At 41.3% G+C, this 21,411-nt stretch overlaps 1 protein-coding gene across 3 annotated transcripts in view; it reads left to right on the top strand.

Moving 5' to 3' along the window:
- Positions 1 to 21,411, top strand: part of setd2 (SET domain containing 2, histone lysine methyltransferase) — a 124,338-nt gene that overhangs the window by 66,483 nt on the left and 36,444 nt on the right. For all 3 annotated transcript variants that reach the window (XM_060823727.1, XM_060823725.1, XM_060823726.1), the window contains exons 6-12: positions 1,069 to 1,197; positions 2,091 to 2,214; positions 7,883 to 7,960; positions 12,014 to 12,111; positions 14,291 to 14,426; positions 18,486 to 18,620; positions 19,769 to 19,897. In XM_060823727.1, the coding sequence (XP_060679710.1) occupies positions 1,069 to 1,197; positions 2,091 to 2,214; positions 7,883 to 7,960; positions 12,014 to 12,111; positions 14,291 to 14,426; positions 18,486 to 18,620; positions 19,769 to 19,897 (829 nt within the window). The remainder of the gene's footprint in view (positions 1 to 1,068; positions 1,198 to 2,090; positions 2,215 to 7,882; positions 7,961 to 12,013; positions 12,112 to 14,290; positions 14,427 to 18,485; positions 18,621 to 19,768; positions 19,898 to 21,411) is intronic.

The raw sequence follows: 21,411 nt of genomic DNA, 5'->3' as shown, positions 1-21,411 counted from the left end.
TTGGAACTTAAGAGGATCAAGGGGAGAAATTTGAGATGATGCTTACCATAGTTGTGCCTTTAAGATGTAGAGAAGATGAAGAAATCTGAGTCTGTGAATCCCTCTGATGTGTATTCACCTAATAACTTTTCTTGTAAGATACGTGCAGAAGGAGATTTTTGATCCATATGTAAGGGGGGAAATACACAAGTGAGACCAAGAAGATCATGTTTGCAGTGACATGACAGTAGAACTATGACCTCCTCAGTGGAATTGCATGAATCTGAGTTCCACTTGTGGTGCTGATTAGAAATTCTGCTTAGTTTCACAGGTAAAGTTGAAGTGATAGCAAATGAAGTCAGATTGAGCAAAAGTAGTTGTTGGTAATGGCCTTATGAGTGAGGTAAAGAAGTTATGTCTTTGAAAGAGATGTTCTCATTAATCTGTTGGAAAATGCAAAGGCAATGATTCACTGTTACATCGTGTGGCAAACGAATGTTGTGTGTGAGGACCAGAGAATATAAAGGAAGCTCATCAATATGTAGCATCACCAATGTACGATTGAATAAGAATGGGTGATGATTGGAGATATTTTCAATATAAATGGAACATAGAATGAGAGCGTAAGATTTGAAAGTAAACTGAATGACATTGTGGCAGTGGTGAAATAACAAGGGAATCAGAATTTGAATAGTAGCATAGCTTTGGTGGAAAACTATAAAATCTGGTTAGAAGTATGCAATAGTTTACACATTCTGAAAACTTGGACATATCCTGAGTCATTGATCAATGCGTTATGTAGTCATGGTCACTGCAGAAATGATGGAAAGGACCTGTTCCTGTGCTATGCTGTTGTATGTTGTATCGGTGACCAAACAGTGTTCTGATGTGGGACTAGATCAAGAAGTAAAGGTCACCAATTCAGGCACCTTTTGTGGCCCTGTTTGAATGTATTTGAAAGAAGATCATCATAACATTTTATGATCTGCCTGTACTGTTCATAAACAAAACTTTTCACTGTATTTCGGGACACATGACAATCAATCAATCATTCAATCAATGTTAAATGTTGTCATTGCCTTGTCACAGCTCATCGAGGTGTCTGCATGGAGAGTACTGTACAAACCGGAGGTTCCAACGACGGCAGTATGCTGATGTGGAAGTCATCCTTACTGAAAGGAAAGGCTGGGGTCTGCGAACAGATAAAGAGTTGTCCGTGTAAGTGAAATTAAATTTACCTTTGCATCAGTGAAGCATTTCCAATGTGTTCCCTCATTACTTACTGAGTTGCTTCTTGCAGGAATATGATTCTCCTGAGTTTCTTTTGTCAGTTGTCAATTTGCCTACCCTTCGCCTGAAGTGAATCATTATCTACTGAGTCCCCACTCCTGCCAAATGCACACTGTTCATCAGATTGAAAGTCGGTAGACATCTAATTGAACATGCAATTGCAGATCAGCCACTATTGTGGATTTCTTCCTTGCATTCCCCAAAATACCTCCAATTTTTATTATTCTACATTCTCCATCACAATTCCCTTACCTGCTGCCCCTGAGAAGAAGGATGCAACTCAAGATAGTCAAGTCAGCGATCTCATTCTTGTAAACCCACTTGCATGGGTTGTATATGCTCTGAGTTCTTGCAGCCTCCTCATGGTGACTATCTGTTCAGCATTGTAAACAACTGTCTCCTGAATTCCTCCCAATAACACCTCGTGGTTGATTGAGCTCTTCGTAAGAGTTTGAGTGCTTGGACATTAGAGAAAGTTCACACTCTTCACTCTGGCTGAATATCTCTGTTTTGATATAATGGTTTAATTTTTTTTACGAAAGTCCAGTTATTACCCTGCCCCTCCTGGCTCCTAAGAGCTGGATTTTAGCTGCTAACAGCTGTGAGGTTGAGATTCATCGATTCAGGTTCTTCCCTTACACAGCCCAACTATCTCAATTATAGCTTCCAACTTCTTTCATCTCCAAAACCTATCGATTTTCAATCATAAAATGTTTGGCTTGGGTTTTTGTCCTCAGCCTTATTTGCCTAACAGAAGAAGGACAATCAGGTGTTTAATAAAGTGAATTACTGTTATAACAAAGAAATCTTTGCCTTTACAGGAATAGTTTTGTGCTAGAGTACTGTGGGGAAGTGCTGGATCACAAGGAATTCAAGGCGAGAGTTAAGGAGTATGCCCGCAACAAAAACATCCATTACTACTTCATGGCCCTGAAGAATGATGAGGTGAGCAGCTGGCCAGTAGTTTGCTGTGATTCACATTTCCCACTGCGCTATCTCAGTTTGGCATATTATGTACAAATTGATTTGCCGAAGGAGTTCACCACTTTGACCCATTCCTCTGTTCCCTGAACGCATTCTTTTAAATTTAACCCCAGCCAGTGTTTGTCATTTCGGTTTTAAAAGCCAGTGTGGTTTCTGATTTCCCCGTTTCTGATAGAACATTCAAAGGCCCAACAATTCTTCTGAGCTTTTAAAATGGCAATAATTCTCCAACCTCTCTCCATTCTTTTGTTGCTGTTCTTAAATTCTTAAAGTCTTAAATTCTTAAAGAGCTACGAGGTTTTGCTGCAGCTCTACAAGTCCCTGGTGAGACCACACTTGGAATATTGTGTACCGTTCTGGTCGTCCTACTATAGGAAAGATACAGAGGCTTTGAAGAGGGTGCAAAGAAGGTTTACCAGGATGCTGCCTGGACTGGAGGGCTAGCTATATGGAGAAAGGTTGAAAAAGCTTTGACTTTTCTCTCTGGAGAGAAGGAGGAAGAGAGGAGACCTGATCGAGGTGTACAAAATAATGAGTGGAATAAATAGTCAATAGCCAGAGACTTTTCCCCAGGGCAAGATTGATGGGTATCAGGGATCATAGTTTTAAGATATTAGGGGAAAGGTGTAGAGGAGAGGTCAGAGGTAGGTTCTTTACGCAGAGAGTTGTGAATGCATGGAATGCATTGCCAGCGGCGGTGGTGGAAACAGAGTCATTGGGGACATTTAAGCGACTGTTGGATATGCACATGGATAGCAGTGAGTTGAGGGGTGCATAGGTTAAGTTATTATATTTGACGTTAGGACTAAACCTGGGCACAACATTGTGGGCCAAAGGGCCTGTTCTGTGCTGTACTTTTCCATGTTCTAAATTATTTTTGTGCTTGTTATGGGATCACTGACCACTGAAATATCAGACTGGTTTGTGAACTCTATTCTGTGGAGTATGTTAAACCCACATATCCTGAGTCAGAAATGTGATCGTTGTGCTAAGTCTAGGCTGACATCTCACTGCAGTGATGAGCAAGTGCTACATGGCCAAAGTTGCTATCTTTTCGATAAGGAGTGAAACTATGGCCACATCTGTCCCGTCAAGAGAATATAAACAGTCCTGTGACACTATTTAAATATGATTAAGGCAAATCTCCTGTTGCCCTGACCAGACAAAGATTAGTGATGAAACATTCCCAATCCTCTGGTCAAAAATCAGCAAAGCAATGATTTCAAAAATAACAGAGAATTAACTTTGTGAGTAAGCTTGTAAATAACATCGAGACAGACACCATGAGCCCTTTTAAAAAATATTACTGAGGATTGAGGGGTCAAAGTGAACAGAGGCCCCATAGAGAGTGAGGTTGGGAAATGGCAGAGGAGTTCAATAAATACTTTGCATCAGTCTTCAAAGTAGAAAATCCTCATAGCATGCCAAGATTCTAAATAGTCAATGGGCAAAAGAGAAAAAAATAAACAAACACAATAACTGCCACCAGAGAAAGCATAGTGGGGCTAAAAGCCAATAATCCCCTGGAACTGATGGGTTGCATCCAATGTTCAACGAAATACTGTTAGGAAAGTGGATGCACTAATGGTTCTCTGCAATTATGCTCTCATCTTCTATTTTCCCCCTCTTGATAAAACTTATTGTCGTCTTTTGTTGAATGCTAAAATGCATCCAGTACTCTGGCTTGTTGCTTCTTCTGGCAAGATTATATGCCGCCTCTTTGGATCTAATACTTGCCCTAATTTATTTTGTAAGCATTGTTGAACCACCTTTCCAGTCTTATTTTTGTACCAGGCAGGAATGAAAAATAGCGGTAGTTCATGTGTGTGATTTTTAAAATTAGCTATTGCCTATGCACCGTTATTCTTTCACTAAGGTTCCCCAATCCACCCTTGTCAATTTGCACCTTATAACCTTTTAGTTCCTTTATTTATTTGTTTCTTTATTTAGATTCTAATTTAGGACCATAATTTTCCCCAACATTTTTTTTTAATATTTTAACCACTTCACTCCATCAGTTTAGAATTCTTCAATCATATTGTAGTCACTCTTCCCCATGGGACCCCACACAAGGTTATTAATTAATCTTCATTACATAGTAACCAGTAACTACTTGTCTGTTCTCTGGTTGGTTCTTCAACATATTAGTCTAAAAAACAATTGCACACAAATACCAGGAAATCCTCCTCCACACAATCTCATTGCTACTTTGGTATGTACAGTCTATATGTAAATAAAATCTCAGTTGTAATCATCGGATGCATCTCTGACTTCTTGTTTAATGCCTTTCCTTGCATCTCCACTACTTTTTGTGGGCCTATAGATAGCCCCAACACTGGTTCTCCGAGCCAAAATTTTTTTCTCTAAATTGATGATGCTACCCCGTTTCTTTTCCCTTTTATATCTGTCCTTCCTAAATAATGAAACCGTAGATTCTCAGTTCCCATCCTTGGTCACCTTGCAATTATATCTCTGTAATCGCGACTATATCTTAACTGTTTATATCTATTTGTATTGCTTATTCATCTATTTTGTTGCAAGTACTCCATGCATTATGACACAATGCCTTTAGACTTGTCTCTTTTACCTTATTAGTCGCCATAGCTTTATTTTGCACTATGGCCCCATGTTTTTTTCTGCCTTCCACTTTCTCCTCTTTTCCATCGTGCATTTTTTTTTGTACATTCATGGGGTGTGGGGGTGGCTGGCACTTATTGCCCATTCCTAATTGCCCAGCGGGCAGTTAAGAGTCAACTACATTGCTGAGAGTCTGGAATCCCATGTAAGCCAGACCAGGTAAAGGTGGTAGTTTCCTTCCCTAGTGAAGGAGATAGGTTTTTTTTTCCCAACAAATGAGAATGGAATGGATTTGTGGTCATCATTAGATTCTCGATTCCAGATTTTCAAATTCTACTGTCTGCCACGGCGAGATTTGAACTTGGGTTCCCAGAACATTACCTCAGTCTCTAACAGGCCATCGTCTTCCCCCTATGGCCGTTCTCCTCTGTCTCCCTGCTCCGGTTCCCTGGTCAGTTATTTCTGTGCTTGTGAGATCTTGCTGTGTGTGAATCAGCTGGAATTTGATTTGTCTCCTGGGATGGGTTCATCGCTAGCTGTGCTAGCATTTATTGTCCATCCCTTACTGACCTTCAGAAGGTGGTGGCGAGCCACCTTAGTGAACCACTGCTTTCCATCTTGTATCTGTAGCAGGTTGCTACAACTGACTATCTGCCCTGACCATTTCAGAGGGCAGTCAAGCAGCATTCACATTGTTGAGAGTCTGGGTTCACATGTAAGCCCGACCAAGTAAGGATAATAGGTTTCCTTTTTCCTAATGTGAATTAGTGACTCAAACGGGTTCATGTGAAAATGCCTGATGGCTTCTTGGCATCATTTATCATTTTACAATTTACGTTTCTAGATTAATTAAATTCAAATGCCACCACTACCATGAACCTGTGTCTCCAAAATTTTAACTTGGCCTTTGGATTGCCAGACCTGTGACATTTCCACTAGGCCACCATCTCCCTCTACATTACAGCAGAGACATCACTTCAAAGGTGCTCATTGACTGGAAAGTTCTTTGGGATATTCTGAGATTGTAAAGATGCTCTATAAATATGCCATCATCATCATCAAAGCTATCAGCTGTTGACTGAGCCGAAATTGCTTATCAGTCCGAGACTCAGCATTAGGCTTCATGCTGTCCCACAGATTGTTTCCATTTAAGTAATGACTTAATGCCAATTCAACGCTTCAGTTGACCCTGCCGCTTTCAAACTTCCAGGTAGCTCATTCCAAACACAAGTACTCGCTGTATAAAATGTTCTCACCTTTTTGTTTCTTCTGCAAAACACTGTGTCCTGTAGTTCTTGACCCCTATCTGTCACACCTTTATACTCAGGGCTTCTTTACCTGCTGTCACCAGCTCCCATGAGATTGGACACTGTTGTTAACTCAAGCCCAACCACTCCACTTAGCATCATACATCAGTGCATTGCTCACCAAGGTTCTTGCAAGGAAGAAAAAATTGCAGCTGTGTACAGGTCAATGTACATGTATTGAAGCAAGTCGTCACTTCTACTTCGGTTTATTCATGCAACATGAGTCGCTGGGAAGTTCAAGGTTTATTGCTTATTCCTAGTTCCCCTTGTGAAGGTTGAAGCACTTTATTGAAAGCTTGCAGTCTGTGTAGTGAAAGAATTCCTACCATATTGTAAGGCAGGAAATTCCAGGAATTTGACCCAGCAATTATGAAAGAACCATACTTTAACATAGATCAATGCATAAGTCATAGTCATAATGTCTTGCAGCATGGAAACAGACCCTCCAATCCAACCAGCCCACGCTGCACATAATCTCATATCTGCTCCTGGTCCATATCCCTCTAAACCTTCGTATTCATATACTTATCCAATGTCTTTTAAATGTTGTTATAATTATATCCACATCCACTATTTCCTGAGGAAATTAATTCCACATGCAAACCATCCTATGTGTAAAACTTTGCCACTTGTGTCTTTTTTAAATCTCTCTCCTCTCCTCTTAAAAGTGTGCCTCCTAGTCTTTAAATTTTCCCATTCTAGAGAAAAGACAACTACTATTAACACTATCTATACCTCTCATCATTTTATAAACTTCCACAAGGTCGTCTCTCAACCTCTTGTGCTCCAGTGGAAAAAGTCTCAGCTTGTCGTCATAATTCGAATCTACCATATCTGGCAATATCCTGGTAAATCGCGTCTAAACCCTCCTCAGCTTAATAATATCCTTTGTATAACTGGGTGACCAAACTTGACACCGCATTCCAGAAGAGGCCTCACCAATTCCTGTACAGCCTCAACATGATTTCCCAACTCAAAGGACTGTGCAATCTAAGAAGCTTCAAAAAGCACTCTCGAAAACAGGTTGACTAATACACTGTGAGTAAGATGTGAGCTATCAGCAGGGATTCATTTCAATTCATCAGCCATATATATGGTTTGCTGTATATAGGGTGCCTTAAACGTCCGCAAATCATCTCATCGATATGGTCCATATTACCTGCTTGCTGCCATACACTGGCTGAGAAGGAAAGTATAACTGTCAATTCATATCTCTGAGCTGAAAACACCAGACACTTCTTAATTCAAGGCTATCCCTAAATATGCACTGACCAACTTCATGCTGAGTACAAGTGAGCTGTATGTATTTCCCATACATCTGCTGTCGTCCTAACTCCAGTTGTTGGAAACTAAAGATTGAGACATTGTATCAAAGAAAGGTTCACTTCACAAAGTGAATCAAACGGAGTGAGTGGAGTCTCTCCTACACTGAGCTGAATTAACCTGACTGGCATTATGTAACATTTCATTGGTGCTGGCTGAGGGAGGAATGTTGACCAGGAGACACTGAGATCTTTAACACACGGCATCTTGTCTCAATACTCGGTGTGACAGACAAGAATGCTGATGGGGCAGCACCGGATATATCGGCCTAATTTGAAGGTTAACCTTCAATCAGCCAGAATCTTATTTTTTGCTTGTGTAAAATGAGCAGCTGCTGTACTTGTGGTTTTTGACAACAATTAGTGGTTTCTATTTATGAAAAGAACTTATGGTTTTTGCTTTCCTTTTTTTCTTTTCACTAGATCATTGATGCTACTCTGAAAGGAAACTGTTCACGCTTCATGAATCACAGCTGTGAGCCCAACTGTGAAACTCAGAAGGTGAGAATGGAAGCTCAAAGTAATTGTTGTGATAATAACTTGCCTCTCACTCTCCTTCCCTTGGTCACTGTCTTATGCCTTTGTCTGCCCCTTCTTCCCTTCCCTCCTTCTGTCCCTCTTCTTTCTCTTCCTTTGTTACCCCTTCGACCCCCTCCTTTTTTTCCTCTACTTCCCACCCTCCTTTTCTTCCCATCCTCCCTTTTTTACTTCCCTGACCCCAGTCCCCTACCCATTTCATCCTGCCTCACCACCCCCACCTTCTCAGCACTTTTTGCTTTCAACCCCATCAATTTATCCAGCACAAACGCATTACCGATTTGAATTTACATCCTCCTTCCTCTCAGTCTGTCTGTGTGCATATCCTCCTGCCCATCCCCTCTTGCTCTCTATGACATCAGGGAGATGCAGAACAGATTCTTGTTCTGTAATAGCTTAATGGATAATATTTGGGATGCTATACTTGACCTTGTTCACATTGGATGAGACATTAGAGCTCCATCTCCTGGTCTTCATTTATAATGTATGTCCCTAGTTATATAGGTATGACTTGAGTACCCAGTTTATTTGAAACCATAACAATACAAGAATAGCAGATGGCCATTTCATCCTCAGGCATGTTCTACCATTCACTAAAATCATCTATTTTCTTCAGTTCTACCCTTCAGCACTATCTCAGCATCCTATAATGATCTTTCCATCTACAAGCCTAACAATTGAGCATGTGCAGCTCTTTACCCCAAAGAATTTCAAAGATTTGTAACATGTTTGACAAAATTTCTCCTCATCCTAAGTAGTCCAATCTCTCATTCTGAGAATGTGAACCCCTAGTTCTAGGTAACTCACACTCGCAGCAGTAACCATTTCAAAATTTTAAGACTTCACTGAGACCACATCTCAATGTTGCAGAAAAGAGATCTCAATTATTCAAACTAGCTTTATAAATCAATCTCTGCATCTCGATAATGACCCTTGTTACAGTCACTCTTGAGGCAAGAAAGTCCTTCCTTGGGTAAGGAGACTCAAACTGTATGAACTAATCCAAAAGTTGCCTCACCAAGGCTTTATACAGTTGCAGTGCGTTCTCTTCAGTCTTATATCTTTATTGCAAAAAGATTGGAGTATAATATTTACTATTTTTTCTTTAGCTGCATGTAAACTATGATTTTGTACGAAGGTCTGTCTTAATGCCATCATTTTCAGGATATTCACCATTTAAATAACATGGCATTCTGAAGCAGAGTCACAGAACTCAAATGTTAACCCTATTTCTCTGTCCACTGATGCTACCGGGCCTGCAGAGTTTCTCTAAAACTTTGTTTTTAATTTAATGTTTCCAGCATCCAGAATATTTTGCTTTTACATAGCCTTCTACTTTTCCTCAGTGCTGAAGGGTAGAACTATCTCAGCATCCTATAATGATCTTTGCATCTACAAGCCTAATGATCTGTGCCTTGAATTCACTCAACAATTGAGTATGTGCAGTAGGTAACTTCACATTTTCACCACATTTCTTTCATCTACCGTGATGTTGTTCCCTCATTTAACTGTCTGAATCCTTGTCCATTTACACTGTACATTCCTACCTATATATTTGCTAAAGAAGTAACATTAGACAAACTATCTCAAGAAGTTGGAATATCTGGTCAACATGGATAGGTTGGACCGAAGGGTCTGTTTCCATGCTGTGCATCTCTATGACTCTAAGTAGCTTTAGGGATAGTAGATGCATTGGTTGTAATTTTCCAAAAATCCTTGAATTCTGGAGAAGCACCAGAGAGTTAGAAAGCTAATGATGTGACAAGCATTTCAAAAAGGAAGGAGTCAAGAGTGGCTAACTACAGACCAATTAGTCTAATCTCCATTGTTGGAAGAAATGTTGGAGTCCATTATTAAGGAAGTAATAGCAGTTCATTTTGAAAATCACAAGTCAAGCAGAGTAAGCATGTCTTCACGAAAGAGAAATAGTGTCTGACTATTTTGTTCAAGTTTTTTGTGGATGTCTCAACCAAAATGGATCGAGGGAAATCCAATAAGGTGTGTTATATTTAACTTCCAGAAGGCATTCAACAAGGTACCTCAAAAGGTACATCAAATAAGAGCCAATGGTTTTTGGAGGTTCTCTATTGGCATGGAGAAGGAATTGGCCAATTCAACAGAGTACAGATAAGGGGTTCTTTTCCAGATTGACAACCTGTAACCGGTGCCGTTTCACCGGGATCAGTGAAGGGACCGTGACAGTTTACAAAATATATTAATGACTTGAAGAATGGAAGTGAATGTACTGCAGCCACATTTCCAGATGACTCAAATTAGGTGGGGAGACAAGTTGTGAGAGGGATGCAAATAGCTGACAGATATTTATCGGATAAATAAGTGAGCAAAAACACATGTAATGTGGGATAATGTGAAGTTGTTCATTTTGCGAGGGAGTACAAAATAACACTGTAATTTGAATCAAGAAAAGCTGCAGAAAGCTGCAACACAGAGACTTGGGAGAACTTGTGCATGAAACAGAAAGCTAGCTGGCAGGTTCAGCAGGTAATCAGAAAGGCTAATGAATGTTGATACTTATCTCGAGGGAGTTGGAAGTATAAGAATCAAGCAGTCTTGAAATTTTGGAAGGTGCTGCTGAGACCACATCTGGAGTAATTTGAACAGTTTTAGTCCCCTTGAGGAAAGATATCATTTCACTGGAGGCAGTTTGGAAGAGGTTAGCTGGGATGATCATGGTCTGGAGGGATTGTCTTCTGAGCAAAGATTAATTAAGTTGGAACTCTACTAACTAAAGTTTAGAAGGATGATAGGCGATCTCATTGAAACATAAGGATTCTTAAGAGCTTTAACAGGGTAAATGCTGAAAAGATGTTTCCCCTTTTTAGGAGAGTCAAGGACAAGAGGACATAATCTTAAATTGGCATCCTGTTATTCTGAGACTGAGATGAGGAGGAATGTATTCTGTCAAAGGGTTGAGCGTATTTAGAACTCCTTGTCTCAGAGAGCTGTGGGAGCAGAGTCCTCGTGTATATTTAAGGTTATAATAGGCTGTGTAGGGGAATCTATGCTTATGAGGAAAATGCAGGAAGGTTGACGTGAGCACTGTCCAATCAGTCAGGACTGTTTTGAATGGCAGAGCAAGCTCGAGGGGGATGAACACCCTACTCCTTTTAATGGATTTCTTTTGTGTATCTGATTAGCAGCCTCACCGTGTCTCTGCCTTCCGAGTCAACCCAACAAAACTTTTTTTATTTATAGCCACACCATTTTCGCCCAACCCCTGCTGTTAATTAGCACCTTTTTCCAGTTTCTCCTCTTCTTCCTTCATGCTCTCTTTGAGCTCATCTTGTCCATGAGACCCATCTCCTGTTCACTCAATCCTATTCCCATGAAATACTGATCACCGAACTTCTCCTAGATGGTTCCCATGTTAGCTGATATTTTTAATAATTTTCTTTTGAGATGTACTCTTCAGACTACGTATCCAACATCCATATCGGATGGGGAGAAAGTTTTTGTCCTATGTACTCGTGGGGTGTGGGCATCACTGATTCAGTCAGCACTTATTGCCTGCCCCTAGAATTAAATATTGGGTATATCAATGCTATTGTCTTAGTGCATTTTCCCGAGTTACTGATGGTATCCTTCTCCCTGCCAACTGTTTGTGATTAAACCAAACTATTTTCAACTTTGGTGTCACCTTTTGATCCTGAGGTGACCGTCCAACCTCGTGTTCATGTCCCCTCCTAACACCAAACTCTGTAACAACACCCAACTTTGCCCTTTTCTCAGCTCCCTGCAGGAGGAGCTTTCAATCTCTGGATTTGACCATTCCAGTACACTCCAGGCTGACCTCCTGCATTCCATCCTTCATAAGTTTGATGTCATTTCCAAAGCTCCTGTGCTGCCTTTGTCTTTATTTGCTCCAAGTTCCACTCATCTATCATATGCCCCGACTGAAATGGAAGCCAGACTGTGAACTACCTTGTCCTTTACATGTGTATTCTCTTGTATTTGTAGTATTTGCTTTACATTTCCTGGTGTATGTGTTCTTTCCAGTGGACAGTAAATGGGCAACTACGAGTTGGATTTTTCACAACTAAGACGGTTCCAGCTGGGACAGAGCTAACCTTCGATTACCAGTTTCAGAGATATGGGTAAGAGATGTCCAGCACAGCCTCTTGTACAACTAAAATGCCTATTTCTTCATTTCCCTCCTTTTATACAGTTATCTTTAACACTGCCTTATACAATCCACTGTCACACAGTGTTGCAGTGTATGTAATACATTAGACGCACCGCAGCAACTCACCAAAGGCTTTTCAGAAGTTCCATCAAAACCGTCAACTGCCATTATCCAGCAGGACTGGGCCACCATATGTATGGGAATAGCATCACTTTGAAGTTCTCCTCATACCATCTGACCTGGACATACGTCATGTGCCCAAACCCTGAAATAGCTGACTGCCCAGAGCCCCAAAAGTATCTCCAATATGACTGACAACAGAAACATGGCTGTGTTGAGGACTTCTACCATTCTTTGAGTGTATCAGTAATGTTCGTGGGCTTGTAATCCTGAGATCAGGAGTTCAAGTTACACCCAGATTATAGTAAAATCCAATTGTTTAATAATATCCTTCAGGGAAGGAACTCTGCCCCTACATGCGGCTGTAGCTAGTAACTAGCTTTGAAATTGCCTAGAATGTCACTCAGTTGTATAAAATTCTTATCAGTGATGGAGATACTATAATTACACGCTATCCTATAGTCAGTGTTTGGTCTCTAAAACCTTTTCCCGATGTGTCTCTTCCTGTTACTAAGGTTGTGATCATTTGATCAGCTGTTTCTGCCATTTGTCTGCCAAGAGTTCCTCTAAAATCCATTTCTGCACACTCCCCTGGCCCCATATACACATGCACACCCGCACGTGCGCACACGTGGTTCTACATCTACTGCAGTCCCAAAACAGCTCTTGCCAAAGCCATACATGGTGTCCAGTACTACTGTGACAAAGGTAAACTTTCACTCCGCACCCTTAGCTTCTGTACAGTCTTTCATACTTTGACCGTACCATTGTTTCATGCTTCTTCACTAACAGCTAGTCCTTTAAGTGTGGGTATGACCATGCTCAACTGGTTCCATTCTTACTTAAATTTTGGTAGTGAATCATTCTGAGAACTTCTCTTCTGGTGCCCACACTATTGTCTTGGGTTTCCCCAAGGATCAGTTATTCCTTTTTTCCTCATCTCAACAAGTCAGTTTCCATGTGTACCTGAACGACTCCTAGCTCTACCTCCCCTCCCATGACTAAATTATCGGACTGTATGGTGAGTGCTTAGCACTGAATAAGGAGAAATGACCCCTAATTAAGTGTAGGCAGCCCCAGTCTTGGAACAGGTTTCATTCTTGTGTCCATTTGCAAGTCATTTGTACACGAGGCAAAACATGTGCAAAAGAAATGTAAAAAAGAACACAAAAGTACAGGAAATATCTACATTCCTGTCTGGGATTGGGTTCATAAATACAGGCGCTTATAATTTGAACATTCATAATTCGACAAACCCCTGTATTGAAAAGAAGAAACCATTATCTTTGGTTTCCTACACAGGACTCTGCACTTACCTGGCTGATGATGAATCAGAATGTTCCCAACATTGGTGTCATAATTGGCCCCTGGATGGCCTTCCAATCAGAGAACTGCCCCGTTTCTCTTGCGACTGCTTGCTTCCACCTTCATTCCATTGCCAAACAGATTCCTGCTTCAGTTCACTTACTGCTGAAACCTTCAGCCATGGTTGTGTTACCTCTGTTTTTGACTAACCCATTCCACTCCTCGAGAATTCCATGTTCAATGCTTCATAAATATGGTGTCATTCCCAAAATGTGTTCCCATGTCCTAACTCCTCCAAGTTCACTTCCCCTGTCATCTTTGCGTTCATTCACGTCCATTGGCTCACAGTAAGCAATCCCTCCATTTGTAAATTCTCATCTTTGATTTCAAACCCTCCTTGTCCCAGCCCCTTGTTATCTTTGCAATCTGGTCCAGTCACACAACCATCTGAGCTATCTATACTCTAATACTAGTGTCTCATGCATCTCGATTTTTAATTATTTCTTAATACCACAGATATCCTTTTGTTTTGTAAAATTCCATGGTATGTCTTGAAGTGTTTGATTATATTAAGGTGTTATATAAATTAAAAAGTTTTAATCCTTGATGTTTGTTGTATCCCTGAGGGTGTCACAGATTAATTAGCTGCATTATATCTTGGTCCCTAGCTGGGGTTTGACCTTAGACTTGTTACTAATTCATATTTTTGTTTCTCTGACTCCTAGAAAAGAGGCTCAGAAATGTTTCTGTGGATCTGCAAATTGTCGTGGGTACCTGGGTGGTGAAAACCGTGTCAGCATTCGGGCTGCTGGAGGGAAGGTTAAATTAAAGGACAAGGATCGATCCCGAAAAAAAGACTCTGTGAGTATCACTTTAAATAGCGTGATGTTTGACTAATACTACATTAAATGCAGATTCCTTTTCTCTCCCCACTTACCCTCTATCATCGGTGCAGTAAGATGAAAGTTACAAAAGGGACATCATACTTGTTAATATACTAGAATTTTTCAAAACTGTAACTAATCAAGTTGATGCAGGGAATTGATGGATATGGCTTACTTGAACTTTCAAAAGACTTCTGATTGTATCCTACAAAAGAGATTAGCATGTAAATTTAAAGCACATGGGCTTGGGGGTGTACTGAAGTGGATAGAGAACTGGTTGGCAGACAGGAAACAAAAAGTATGAATAAACGGGCCTTTTTCCAGAGTGGTAGGCTGTGGCTAGTGGGTTACCACATAGATCAGTATTGGACCCCAGCTATTCAAAATAAATATAAATGATTTAGATGAGGGAAGTAAATGCAATATCTCATGTTTATAGATGACACAAAGCTTTGGGTGAAGATGAAGGGGAATCTCATAGAAATCTATAGAATTCTAGGAAGCCTAGACAGGGTAAACAGCAGAAGGATGTTCCCAATGACCTGGGAGTCCAGAAGCAGAGGGTCACAATCTCTGGATAAGAGGTCGACATTTAGATCTGAAGTGAGCAGTAAACTCTTTACCTAGAAAGTGGTGAACCTGTGAAATTCTCCGCACAAAAAGCGGTTGAAGCAAAAACATTAAATGTTTTCAACAAGATAATAAATATAGTTCTTTATGAATAAATATAGAAATTGAGGGTTTGGTTAAGAAAAAGAAGAAAGCATACGTACGGTATAGACAGGATAGATCGAATGAATCCTTAGAGTATAAAGGAAGTAGGAGTATACTTAAGAGGGAAATCAGGAGGGCAAAAAGGGGACATGAGATAGCTTTGGCAAATAGATTTAAGGAGAATCCAATGGGTTTTTACAAATATATTAAGGATAAAAGGGTAACCAGGGAAAGAATAGGGCCCCTCAAAGATCAGCAAGGCAGCCTTTGTGTGGAGCCGCAGAAAATGGGGGAGATACTAAATGGGTATTTTGCATCAGTATTTACTGTGGAAAAGGATATGGAAGATGTAGAATGTAGGGAAATAGATGGTAACATCTTGCAAAATGTCCAGATTACAGAGGAGGAAGTGTTGGATGTCTTGAAATGGTAAACCCCCAGGACCTGATCAAGTGCACTCGTTAACTCTGTGGGAAGCTAGGGAAGTGATTGCTGGGGCTCTTGTTGAGATATTTGTATTATCGATAGTCACAGGTGAGGTGTTGGAAGACTGGCGGTTGGCAAATGTGGTGCCACTGTTTAAGAAGGGCGGTAGGGACAAGCCAGGGAACTATAGACCGGTGAGCCTGATTTCGATAGGGGGCAAGATTATTCGAAGGAATCCTGAGGGATAGGATGTACATGTGTTTGGAAAGGCAAGGACTGATTAGGGATAGTCAACATGACTTTGTGCGTGGGAAATCATGTTTCACAAACTTGATTGAGTTTTTTGAAGAAGTAACAAAGAGGATTGATGAGGGCAGAGCAATAGATGTGATCTATATGGACTTCAGTAAGGCGTTCGACAAGGTTCCCCATAGGAGACTGGTTAGCAAAGTTAGATCTCATGAAATACAGGGAGAACTAGCCATTTGGATACAAAACTGGCTCAAAGGTAGAAGACAGAGGGTGGTAGTGGAGGGATGTTTTTTCAGACTGGAGGCCTGTGACCAGTGGAGTGCCACAAGGATTGGTGCTCGGTCCTCTGCTTTTTGTCACTTACATAAATGATTTGGATGCGAGCATAAGAGGTACAGTTAGTAAGTTTGCAGATAGAGTCATAGAGATGTACAGCATGGAAACAGACTTTTCGGTCCAACTCGTCCATGCTGACCAGATATCCCAACCCAATCTAGTCCCACCTGCCAGCACCCGGCCCACATCCCTCCAAACCCTTCCTATTCATATACCCATCCAATGCCTCTTAAATGTTGCAGTTCTATCAGCCTCCACCACATCGTCTGGCAGCTCATTCCATACATGTACCACCCTCTGCCTGAAAAAGTTGCCCCTTGGGTCTCTTTTATATCTTTCCCCTCTCACCCTAAACCTATGCCCTCTAGTTCTGGACTCTCAACCCCAGGGAAAAGACTTTCTCTATTTATCCTATCCATGCCCCTCATAATTTTGTAAACTTCTATAAGGTCACCCCTCAGCCTCCGACGCTCCAGGGAAAACATCCCCAGCCTGTTCAGCCTCTCCCTATAGCTCAGATCCTCAAACCCTGGCAACATCCTTGTAAATCTTTTCTGAACCCTTTCAAGTTTCACAACATCTTTCCGATAGGAAGGAGACCAGAATTGCATGTAATATTCCAACAGTTGCCTAACCAATGTCCTGTACAGCCGCAACATGACCTCCCAACTCCTGTACTCAATACTCTGACAAATAAAGGAAAGCACACTAAACGCTGCCTTCAATTTCCTATCTACCTGCAATTCCACTTTCATGGAGCTATGAACCTGCACTCCAAGGTCTCTTTGTTCAGCAACACTCCCTAGGACCTTACCATTAAGGGTATAAGTCCTGCTTAGATTTGTTTTCCCAAAATGCAGCACCTCACATTTATCTGAATTAAACTCCATCTGCCACTTCTTAGCCCATTGGCCAATCTGGTCCAAATCCTGTTATAATCTGAGGTAACCCTCTTCGCTGTGCACTACACCTCCAATTTTGGTGTCATCTGCAAACTTACTAACTGTACCTCTTATACTCACATCCAAATGACTCACATGTAAATGACAAAATGTAGAGGGCCCAGTACCTATCCTTGTGGCACTCCACTGGTCACAGGCCTCCAGTCTGAAAAACAACCCTCCACCACCACCCTCTGTCTTCTACCTTTGAGCCAGTTCTGTATCCAAATGGCTAGTTCTCCCTGTATTGCATGAGACCTAATCTTGCTAACCAGTCTCCCATGACACCAAAATTGGAGGTGTAGTGGACAGCGAAGACGGTTGCCTCAGATTACAACAGGATCTTACCAGATGGGCCAATGGGCTAAGAAGTGGCCGATGGAATTTAATTCCAATAAATGCAAGGTGCTTCATTTTGGGAAAGCAGATCTTATCAGGACTTATACACTTAATGGTAAGGTCCTCGGGAGTGTTGCTGAACAAAGAGACCTTGGAGTGCAGGTTCATAGCTCCTTGAAAGTGGAGTCGCAGGTCTATCGGATAGTGAAGAAGGCGTTTGGTATGCTTTCCTTTATTGGTCAGAGTATTGAGTATAGGAGTTGAGAGGTCATATTACGGCTATTCAGAACATTGGTTAGGCCACTGTTGGAATATTGCGTGCAATTCTGGTCTCCTTCCTATCGAAAAGATGTTATGAGACTTAAAAGGGTTCAGAAAAAATTTACAAGGATGCTGCCAGGGTTGGAGGATTTGAGCTAGAGGGAGAGGCTGAATAGGCTGGGGCTATTTTCCCTGGAACATTGGAGGCTGAGGGGTGATCTTATAGAGGTTTACAAAATTGAGGGGCATGGTTGGGTAAATAGGCAAAGTCTTTTCCCTGGGGTTGGGGAGTCCAGAACTAGAGGGCATAGGTATAGGATGAGAGGGGAAAGAAATAAAAGAGACCTAAGGGACACCTCTTTCACGCATTGGGTGTGCGTGTATGGAATGATCCGCCAGAGGAATTGGTGGAGGCTGGTACAATTGCAACATTTTAAGCGGCATTTGGATGGGTATATGAATAGGAAGGGTTTGGAGGGATATGGGCCGGGTGCTGACAGGTGGGACTAGATTGGGTTGTGATATCTGGTCAGCATGGACGGGTTGGACCAAAGGGTCTGTTTCCATGCTGTACATCTCTATGACTATGACCTTATATCAAGGGTTATGGGGAAAAAACAGGAAGAAGCAACAGAGTAGGATAATCCGGTGTGATCACATTGAATGGCAGAGCAAATTCGAAGGACTGAATGACCTACTCCTCCCATTTTCAAGTTTTCTAATAGCCAAGCCATGTGGTCTAGCATCTCTTTCCTCTCAATTGTCAGGTGGATGAAGAACTAGAGGCATTCCTAGAGAATGGTGATGGATTGTGTGACTCGAACCATGTGCTCAGTTTAACCCGGCTGATGGTCCGCATTGAGACAATGGAGCAGAAATTGACCTGCCTGAAGATAATACAGGTAATGGAAGAAGGACCTGAAATAGCGGTGAGTCATTATAACCCAAGTAAAACCTCATGCCCAAAGTTAATCCAGAGGGGATTGCTATCTGAATGCATGTCATGGTCATGTGTCTTTGTAATGCTTTCACTTGTTGGTAAGTCATTCATAGTTGGTATTACCTTGTTGGTATTACCTCTCCAAAGTCAAATAGAGTCAAGGGAACAGTAGTGCAGCAGTGATGTTATTGGATTGGTAATTCGGTGACAGGTAAAATCCCAGGCAGTTGAGAATTGAATCCTAATTGTTTTTAGTCTTCATTGAAGTGGTTGTTATATAATAAAAGTGACCATATACTTTTTGGATTGTCATTAGAAGCCCACCCCTGGTTCACCTGCCACCCTTACCTGGTCCATCCTTTATATGACCTCACTCCCCATACTCATGGTCAGCTCTTAGCTACCCTTTGTGTTTGCCCAGTATGTCACTCATTTCTAACCAACCATGATTAACAGTTCTGGAATATATAGAACTACCTAACATTGTGAGTCAAGCTTCACCGCATGGACTACAGAGAGTGGAGAGGTTATAGTGGAGCTGTACAACACCTTAGTTAGGTCTCAGCTGGAGTATTGTATGCAGTCTAGTCGTGATACAAGAGAAAGGGTTTGATTGCGCTAGAGCGTGTGTAAAGGATGGACACTGCAATGTTGCCTGGTTTGGAGCGATTCAGCTATGAATAGAGACTGAATAAGTTAGGATTGTTTTCCTTAGAGTAGAAAAGGTTGAGAGGGGAAACCTAAATGAGGGGTTAAAAATTATGAACGGCATGAGTAGAGTGAATAGGAATAAATCTCTCACCTTCAGCAAAGGAATCAATAACTGGGGGAATAGATTTAAGATAAGGAGCAGGAGGTTTTGAGGGGATTGAAGGAAAGTATTTTTCATCTGGAGAGTGGTGAGTACTGGAACTCGCTGCCTGAAAGGATGGTAGAGGCGGAAGGCAGTGCATTCTCGCTATGGGAAGAAAATTAAACATGGGCAGCAAATGAAGGCTTTGCTATTGATGTCCATATCCTTGCATGGAAAGAGGTTAATGCCATGAAGAGAAGATTGACAGCCTAAGATGTTTTTTAAACAAAATATTAATGTGCATGTTCATTTTGCAGAACACACATTCGCAGAGTTGCTTGAAGTCCTTTCTGGAATACCATGGATTATCGCTGCTATGGATCTGGATGACTGAGCTCGGTGATAGCCGGGGCAACTCCAGCAACAGTATTAAGTTTCAAACTGAAGTATGTTGAGCTAAAGATTCGTGGGGCATGTTGCACTTGAGTGTTGTATCTGGCTGCATGCATGGGAAGCTGCAATACTCGCCCTTCTCCAGCAGAGAGAGCTCAAATATTAACAAGTGCTGAAAGATGGCACAAAGTGAAGTTGGTTGGTACAGCGCAGGATTTAAGGTCATATTTTTGTACAGATTTTGTGTTTGTCTAAGTAAACAATGGTAGCGCTGCAAAACTGCACTTTCTGTCAGCATTGAGCACACATACGTAGTTGTTTTCCTATCTTCAAACTGTTCCTTGAGAATGGATCTGTTTGAAGGTTGAAAAACTTGTAACATGATGCAGTGTGAAAAGTTCTAATTTTGCAGAAACTTTGCCACATCAGGCAATAAAGTGCTTCGCCCTTTACCACTGTGGGCATTGGGGTAGTAATGGAGTTTATGGGCTTCCATAGTCCTCGCAACGAGGAGAGGCCACTAATCGCCAGACCCAGGATTGTCTTCTCAGAATTCAGGGACAAAGCTGCTGTCTCATGGAAATGTACATTTGGATAACTGGGACCATTCTGTCTGTTGTATCAGTGCTGACTGCAAAACACCTACAGCCTTATAGCCCTTGATCTCTAGCCCTGTAGTGCCTTATCAGTTAATTGTGGAAATGAACACTAAGGTTCCTTCTACACTTAACAGATTCCTACCATTTTATTATGTATTCCTTTCCCTTGTTTGCTCTCCTCAAATGCATTATCTCAGTCTTTTCTGGGTTGAATTTGATTTCCCACTTATCAATGGGTTGGTTAGATTGGTAGATATTTTTTTCCTACATTCAACAAATTCCTTCCTCACTTTCAGCCATATGCCCAATTGTCATGTGATCTGCAAATTTCTTTATTCTGCCTCCAACATTTAGGTCTCAATCTTTGACGCATGCCACCAGTAACAGCAGGCTCAGTGCTGTACACAATGGAACCCCTTGGCAAGAGCCTTCCAGCTTCCTTCCAGCTTGGATCTCGAGAGCTTTCAATTTATTAATCAGTCTGCATACTAAGTTTTTTTTTCAAAAGTTGTACAAAATCCATGTAGAGTACGTTAATTGTGCCACACTAATTGACACTCCTTACTTCCTTAAAAAAATGCAGTCAAGTCAATCAGACTCTACCTTCTTTAACAAATTCATGCTGAAAGCCTTGTTTAGTCCCAATGTTGATTTGTATCATTTCTTAGAAATTGTTATCCATATCCTGACCTGATGGTGTCTCTTGAGTTTTCTGTAGAGTAGGGGATTGAATCTGTACCTTCTCAAGTGGGAATGCTACAATTCAGATGAAGGCTCAGTGCACTGCATGTTAGCTGTGAGTGCAAAGTAAAATTTGTTCAACACTATCCCATTAAATAGGAATGGTTTATATCTCACCAGTGCTGTCCCTCTCCTGGTAAGTGTAGAGGCAGCTTTGACTTTACCCCTTCCATGCTGTATCTGCCTTAACTGTGTATAGCACTGGGCCTTGAAAGACCCAACGATTC

This window comes from Hemiscyllium ocellatum, chromosome 4, assembly GCF_020745735.1.
Source record: "Hemiscyllium ocellatum isolate sHemOce1 chromosome 4, sHemOce1.pat.X.cur, whole genome shotgun sequence".
In the NCBI taxonomy this organism is placed as follows: Eukaryota; Metazoa; Chordata; class Chondrichthyes; order Orectolobiformes; family Hemiscylliidae; genus Hemiscyllium; species Hemiscyllium ocellatum.
Note: the sequence above shows the minus strand (reverse complement) of the source record. Positions and strands in the feature narration are given on the sequence as shown.